Consider the following 7,592-nt stretch of genomic DNA (forward strand, 5'->3'; position numbering starts at 1 on the left):
TCTGCACCACAGCTGAGTTCTTTCTCCTACTACCTTGGGAGTAAAGGCTATAATTACAGTAGCTCTTTAACAGAGGTTTCCACAACTGCTATTAAAAAACAATAGCCAAGGGACAATTGAGTAGTGGAGACCTCCCCTCTAGGTTTGTGCAGTTTCCTTATCTTTTTCTCACTGCCGCTTTATTTGGGAATCAATAATGGCTTTGTGTTTTATTTTTCTCACAAGGTAATACTAGCTTTCTCAGAAGTGAAAAAGCTCAGACATTTTTGTGCTATGATTAGTCTATTTCAGTTATTTAGAAGTAGTTTAACAAGAGATCTAGTTTTATCACCTTAGTTTTACTGGAGAACTTAGTAGCAATGTGCCAAAGCCAGCATGAAATTTTACAGGAGTTTTTAAGAACAGTGTTATGCCTCATTCCCTGACTTGAACTTAGGGGCAAAGTAAGAGTCATCAGTAACATCTCTCCAGGTCAGAGTCTCTACAGAAAAAGAGAAGAAGGAACATAACATCAGCACAGTGTTTTAGCTTTAGTCCTCCAATCATACCTTTGAGAGAATAAGATGAGGAACCATAGAATTGCTCAGGTTGAAAGAGACCTTGAAGATCATCAAGTCTAACCGCAACCCAACCGTACTACCCTAATTCTAACATCCCACCACTATATCATGTCCCTGAGCACCACATCCAGACAGTTTTTAAACATATCCAGGGATGGTGACTCAACTACCTCCCTGGGGAGCCTATTCCAGTGATTAACAACCCTTTCTGTAAAGAAGTTCTAGATATCCAAACCTAAACCTCCCCAGTGCAACTTGAGGCCATTTCCCCTTGTCCTGTCACCAGTGAGAAGACCAATCCTGCTCTTACTGCAATCACCTTTCAGGTGTTTAAGAAGAGCAATAAGGTCTCCCCTCAGCCTCCTCTTCCCCAGACTAAAACAGCCCCAGTTCCTTCCTCATAGGGCACATTCTCCAAGCCCTTCACAAGCCTTGTTGCCCTTCCATGGACCTGCTTCAGCATCTCAATCTCCTTTGTATATTGAGGTATCCCAAAACTGAACACAGCACTCGAGGTGAGGCCTCACCAATGCCAAGTACAGGGGCAGGATGATTTCCCTAGTTCTGCTCACCACACCATTCCTGATACAAGCCAGGATTCCACTGGCCTTCTTGGCCATCCAGGCACACTGCTGGCTTATATTCAGCCATCTATCAGTACGCCACTGCAAGTCACGTTGTAACTTACATATCAAGTCAGTAGTTGACTTCATACAGCTTAAACTGTAGTCCTTTATACTTTCACAGAAAAAAAAAAGCAAACAGACAAATATGCAGCCAATGGAAGATAAACCTACAGCTATGCACATATCACATAGACTAACCATGAGATGACACTGACAGGCTTTGTAGTCCTACTGACCTTAAGGACAGGGCAGCAGTAACTGGCGTGTTGTAATAGTATGATGAGGATATGCATGCATCAGTAATTTTTATTTCCATGGAGACTTAAATGCACTTCTATTAAGTTTATTATTTAAATAGTGGATGCATTAGTTACAAAAAGTGACTTAGTTTAGTGTTAAATACTTACTACAGTTTAATTGCAGCATCATAAATATGGAGGACATTTCTTACCCTTGAAGAGTGCACAGCAACTTACAAAATATACAAGAAAATTTACTTTTGGTTTCATGCAAGCTTATGATATTTTTATCCCCTCCTGCCCCAATATTTGCAGTTATCTTCTCTTATAAAGAGACTTCCTTGCTCCACGCCCTAAAGGAAAAAAAAAAAAATAATGGTTAAGGTACACACACTCTGAGTAACACAGGTCAACTTGCTTCCAAAGGAAGGCTAGACACCGATGACTGCCTTTTCTTATTGCAGGAAAAGATGCTTGTGATTGAAATTACAAGTATATACTCAAATGCCCAGCAAGTTAAATTCTGCAGACATTTTGCAGTCCAGCATCCTATCTCTGTAACAGATAGGCAGGAGTTTCATATCAAACTTAAATTTTCAGTGTGCTCTTGTTGAACAGAAGGCATCCAAGATTCACCAACTATTTCTGAGAAAAAAAAATATAGAGGTCATTTAGGATTACGCGAGTTTTCTGAAAGCTCTTTCAGGAAAAGGTCAACAACTAAAGATTACACATCCATGTTTAGTAAGACTTCATGGCTGACACCAACTTTGAGTAACAGGATTGATTTCAGTCAAATCTGTTTCAAACACTGAAAATACAAGGAATTCTAATACTATTTAACATTGTGTTTGCTTTGACAAAAGAAGGTCTCATCTTAAGTATTTCCCAACTAAACATTTAGGTTAGCTTAGCTTATATTTAAGTTATGCCAAACTGTTCTTAAGGAATTAAGATCTTTTAGAGGGCTTCTTGGTATATACTGGTCCATTTCAATTTGTAACTTTCTGGACTCTCCAACAAATGCAAAAAAAAAAAGCATATTGGTTATTGAATCTACAACTAGCAACAAGTCCCTACTTAAAGTTGTTAAGAATGATCTATATGCATTTATGTTGAATCGAGATACCTATTTTGATAGAAACAGACCTGTAGCTTAAAGACAGCAAAAAGTGACACAGGAATCAAGAGTTAAATAAAATACTTTGAAAAGCAACTAGACGAAAGTAGTGTTTCTCCTTAGAGTTAAGGAACCTGCTCAGTCAGCGCTACAATAACCAGTATTCAGTTACATTCACATTCCAAGCTTGAGTTTTACTTTAAATTGACTTTGTTATTTGCTATTATTTCACAAATAACCCAGTGATCTCATTATATCAATGGACACATTACTCCAAGATAGTAATGGGCAAATGTTTGTAAGAATCCTACTAACCTCTGCGTACGCTCCTTTTAGGCATCTCCCACACTTCCACTTCTTCCACCTCACATCTTGTGTCTCTGCGTTTTAGTGGGGGCTTGCCTATTCTCTTCTTTGGTTTAACCAGAGGTGGGCAGCCTAGATAAACACCAGTTGTATCTTGAAGTCATACAAAAGCAAATTTAAGCTCAGCTTTTCTCCATTGTTTCTAGTGCTTCTCTTTCTCCCCTGTATACACTACTCGGTACCTATTCCACTGGCAGATAGAAAGTAGGATGTACAGAAATCACATAATATCACTTGTCAGGATTAGGAACTACCACTGCGTATGCACTTAAGAGATGCATTATTTGGGTGAAAAATTAATACTCCAGTTTATGACAAAGAAGCTTTGCACAAATAAGGGCTCTGTTTGGCCACGTAACATTCAATATTTCCCATAGTACCTTTAAATTATCTTGCTCTAACGTACCACTATCTGCATATATTTGAATTTAAGAAGGATATGAAACATCCTGAGATGTATTGGACTGACAGCACACTTCAGCAGTAACAGAAGAGTTAGAATTAGTTTCCTTATCTTCAAATCTTACCAAAACAGTAAGTTTACTGTGTTTTATACTACACTGTCTGGCTATTTCATAAAGCAAACACTGAAGAAAATGTACCTTGTTCTTTGCTCTTGGCTTGGGGTGAGATACTACCATGTATTTGTCCAGTGAATTTGGGTTTAGCACCACTTCTAATCCAATACTCTTCAGGTGGCATCCCCACACTCTCCCTCAACAGTCTTCCTAATAGAAGAATTGATTAAAAAACAAAAATCAGTATTCTTGCTTGCTAATGTTAATACACTGTTCAATCAACCAGACAGTTTGCCAGAATGCAAAGCTAGCCACTGAATCTTAAGAGTCTTTCGGAAGTAAGAACATAAGTTTCTGTAGACCACATGACAAAAATTGCAGAAAAAGAACATTACCCACACTACTAGAAGTAGATCCTCTTTTAGATGCTTTTCATAGTAAGACTATACTAACCAGCAGCCTCTCAGTGTACCAGTTATGAACTTCAGTAATTCTGCTTATTCTCACTTCCAATTAAAAGTAGATACTAGTAGAAATTGGATTAAGTAAATAAAACTTTCCCAGATCAAGTTTAATAGTTTCACACTGATTTTATAAAAGCACAGCAAAACTTTGTTGCTAACTGCAAGACAGCAGCCAACAAAAATCAATAGTTTGATGTTCTTGCAGAGAAGGGAAGTTACACAATGCATGGTCATGGTCATCAGATTACAAGGAATTTAACCATGTTTAATCTACCTAACATCATCTGAGATGGAAGGTCAAGTCTGTTTAAATTCAAATCCTACGTTTCAAAAACATCATTAAACAATGGTAAACAAGTACAATTAAATTGACCTTAAGCTTTTCAAATGAAAAAGTTACCACTAAGGTCAGGAAGTTAAGCCTATTAGTCTAACTCAAAAGAGTTTACAGCTGAGTTCTCTACTGACTGCTTTATCATTTTTTAATTTTCAAACAGAAGAACATCTGCCTAAAAAATAATTCTGAAGTACTTCTGACTAAGCCAGACTGAAATTACGTTTGACTCCCCCCACCCCCAACTGGTTCAGTCTACAGTTTGCAGTTGCAATTGTGTCCTTTAAATTTTCTACTAACAAGCACCTTTTTCTTAGTACTTATCTTACCTCCCAAGAATTTCTGAAGTGTTCGCTTGTGTTCAACCTCTTCTCTTCTTGCCATTGGCCTCTTTCTTCCATAATACCCATAGTCACTATATACAGCTTCATCTTGTTCTTTCTCCTTTGGTTTGTAAACAATGCCGATGTTTTCACCAAACCTACTCCTAGTTTTTATCTTCTCTTGAGCAGGCCAGCTAATTAAGTGAGTTGGAAAAACATTTTTTGGTGGCTTCCAAAGCATCCTTTGGCCAACTTGTCGGTACAAGTTCCCTTTACTTGGCATCAAGATTCCATATGGAGCAGCTTCTTGAAAGAAATACTCTATTTCATCCACATCATCATCTTCATACTCCTCATCTTCTTCATCTTCATCCTCCTCTTCTACCTGCATAGAGTATTCTTCTGAGTCCTCAATTTCTGACAAACTCTTGGCAGCTTTTTTCTTGAGAGAACAGATTTTTTTCCGACTAGAAGATCTAGGAAGGACTCTCAGCCTTCTACCTTTGCTGGAAGCCTCTTTAATCTTCGTGGTTGAAGAATTTTTGACATCTTGGCCATTCAAGCTGTTCACCTGCTCCCTTCCTATCACTTCATCTTCATTGAGGGACCCACCACTTTTAATTTTCTCTTTCTCCAAGCCCTCTGTACTTTTCTGGAAGGTGTACGTGCTTTTCTGAAGCACATAGTCAGGTACAAAATAAGACACTGGGGCGTTATCAATGGACGAGCCATCCTCCCTAGAGGACATGTCATCAGAAGAAAGACTAAGTACACTTTGACGTTTCCTTTGTGGCAAACACATGTCATAGCTGTAGTTCGCATCCATATTATCCAAACAAGCCAGCCAGCTGTTAGAAGGAACATACTTCTCAACTGATTCTTCACACCAAATACTTCTATCTGTTTGACTTTCATTGTTAGCGCTATGGCTTAGATTCAGCTTTTTCTGCTGAAAACTCAAGTCACTCATTACCTCCATACTAGATGGAAGCAATCCTGCTTGTTGAATAAAGCTGGACTCTTCTTGAGAAGCTTTTGAACCTGTGGATCTTTTAGAGCTAGATTTCTTAGTTACTAGCACATCCTGTCTTACTGCTGGTTGGTCTATGGTAACAGATCTTGCTAATTCTGCTAGTTGTACTGCCATGGCTTCACCTGGAGGGGATTTTGCCCGCTGACCTGTAGTCACCTGCTTTTCTGCATCCAGCTTCACTTCATTATCTTGGACATCTTTTTCTTGCATAGTTTCAACGCTCTGTTTTGAAGAGAGGACAGCTTTTCTCTCATCTATGTAAGTTCCTGGCACCAATTTCTCCCCTTCATGAGGGCCATATATCATTCCCTCACATGAGCTAACAGAAAATAAGTCACGCTGCACCACATTCTCTGGGACTGGTTTACCACTTGCCACATCATACAAAGGAATAGTTTCTTTAAAGGACTTCCACAGTTGAATAGCTGGAGAGCCATTTCCGTATTCTATTCTCACCTCTTCCTTCTCAAAGGCATAGCTTCCAGTAGGAAGATTTCTATACTGTGTAGAGCTGGAAGGACTATTATGAAACTCCCTGTCTACCACAATGGAAGATCCAGATAGATCTTGTTTCTCTGAAGTACTTTCAGTCTCTGTACCTATACCAGAAGAAACACAGGCCATATTTCCTGCATCACAACCTTTCGTTTCTGTATGGGTATCTTGATGCTTTTTTTGCTTGTTTTCAGGCTGTCTAGGATCAGTCTGTGTTTCTTTTGTCTCTGTTTTTCTCCCAGGGGAACTGTAGTGTCTAAATCGCGTTGCATGATAAAACATGGGAGAGGGTGGGGGAGCATTAAAATAAGGCCTTCTGTTAATTCTTGCATGCACTGGATGCTGTGGAACAAAAAATCCAGGGTACTCATGGAGTGCAACAGAATAAAGCGGAAAATATGGATGTCCACCCCGGAAGCCTATATAATTAGAAACAAAAAAGAAATACCTTATTTTTGAAACAAGTCACTCTGATTAGTAATTGCTCACATACACTGTGACAGCTATGAGATCAGGCACACAGGCAGTTAAAGCACGCCAGTTATCAATATCCAGAAGCAAGTCTTGTAGAGAACGCAGAGTCTTCTGCATTACAGAACAGCTTATCTGGACAACAATACTTCAGAACAGAGCTTAGTTTTACTCCCTGAAACATGCTATTTTGCTGCTTTTTGTTCGCTTGTTGCCTCTCCCTTCTTTCATACATTGTTCTATAACATCATCATTGCTAACAGAGTTCCAGATAGAAATTAACATAAGTATACTATTTACAAGATGTATTATGATATTGTAAGTTCTCTTTCAAATTTGTATTTATACATACCTAAAACATATGTATGAAGCTTACACAAAAATATTCATTTTTAGTCATATTTAGAGCTCTGTATCCATAACAGTTACTATCTTGCAGAGTTCCCGTTCTCCAGAATGAAATGCTTTTCAAAACAGGCAGGCCACAATTGGTTAACATTTCTGAAATTTGTTCCTTAACAAAACAATCTTTACATTAATTCCCCTTTAAACTCACAGGCAGCTTTTTAAAAGCACATTCCTCCACTCTAGGAGTAGTTTACTACTTCAGATAGCTGTCATTTATCTTACCTGGTGCAGGCACACAGTATGGATTGTACGTATGGCTGAGGTACCATGGATGTTGAAAAGGTTGTTGCGCTGTTGGCTGCGCATAGAAGAAGGGTCTTGAGTGGTTTGTGGAATACGATCCACTCTCTGAAGCAGGTGCAGTATTCATTTTTTTTTTTTTGAACACTGTAAAAAAAAAGAGAAGTGACTTGGATTAATCACCGTAAAACATATGTGACTTGATGATTCTTATGCTCTATCAGAATTCAGCAGACATTTCTCTTCCTATCTTCATTTCTAACCCAGTGAAACAATATACTTCTTAGAAGACTACTGTCATCCGTACAGAAGTTAGAAGACTAGTGCTATCAAAGTTATTACTGTCAAAGACTCTAGTTGCCTTTTGATAAGTAAGCTTTTATATATAACTTGTA

At 38.5% G+C, this 7,592-nt stretch overlaps 1 protein-coding gene across 1 annotated transcript; it reads right to left on the bottom strand.

The window, feature by feature from the left end:
• Positions 1 to 1,510: 1,510 nt before the first annotated feature.
• Positions 1,511 to 7,331, bottom strand: LOC104911574 (uncharacterized). Its single transcript, XM_019616674.2, has 5 exons — positions 7,180 to 7,331; positions 4,557 to 6,497; positions 3,514 to 3,639; positions 2,861 to 2,983; positions 1,511 to 1,778 (listed from the first exon to the last, which is right to left on the bottom strand). The coding sequence occupies exons 1-5, from the start codon at positions 7,325 to 7,327 to the stop codon at positions 1,741 to 1,743; spliced, it is 2,376 nt and encodes a 791-aa protein (XP_019472219.1). The 5' UTR covers positions 7,328 to 7,331; the 3' UTR covers positions 1,511 to 1,740.
• Between the last annotated feature and the right edge of the window lie 261 nt (positions 7,332 to 7,592).

The sequence above is a fragment of the Meleagris gallopavo genome, chromosome 6, assembly GCF_905368555.1.
Source record: "Meleagris gallopavo chromosome 6, MGAL_WU_HG_1.1, whole genome shotgun sequence".
NCBI classification, from domain to species: Eukaryota; Metazoa; Chordata; class Aves; order Galliformes; family Phasianidae; genus Meleagris; species Meleagris gallopavo.

Coding starts and splice junctions, on each gene's coding strand:
- LOC104911574 (XM_019616674.2), bottom strand. CDS start 7,327: ATGAATACTGCACCTGCTTCAGAGAGTGGATCGTATTCCACAAACCAC. Junction 2,984..3,513: donor AGCCAAGAGCAAAGAACAAG/GTACATTTTCTT, acceptor GTGTTTATCTAG/GCTGCCCACCTCTGGTTAAA. Junction 1,779..2,860: donor TAAAAGGAGCGTACGCAGAG/GTTAGTAGGATT, acceptor TTTTTCCTTTAG/GGCGTGGAGCAAGGAAGTCT.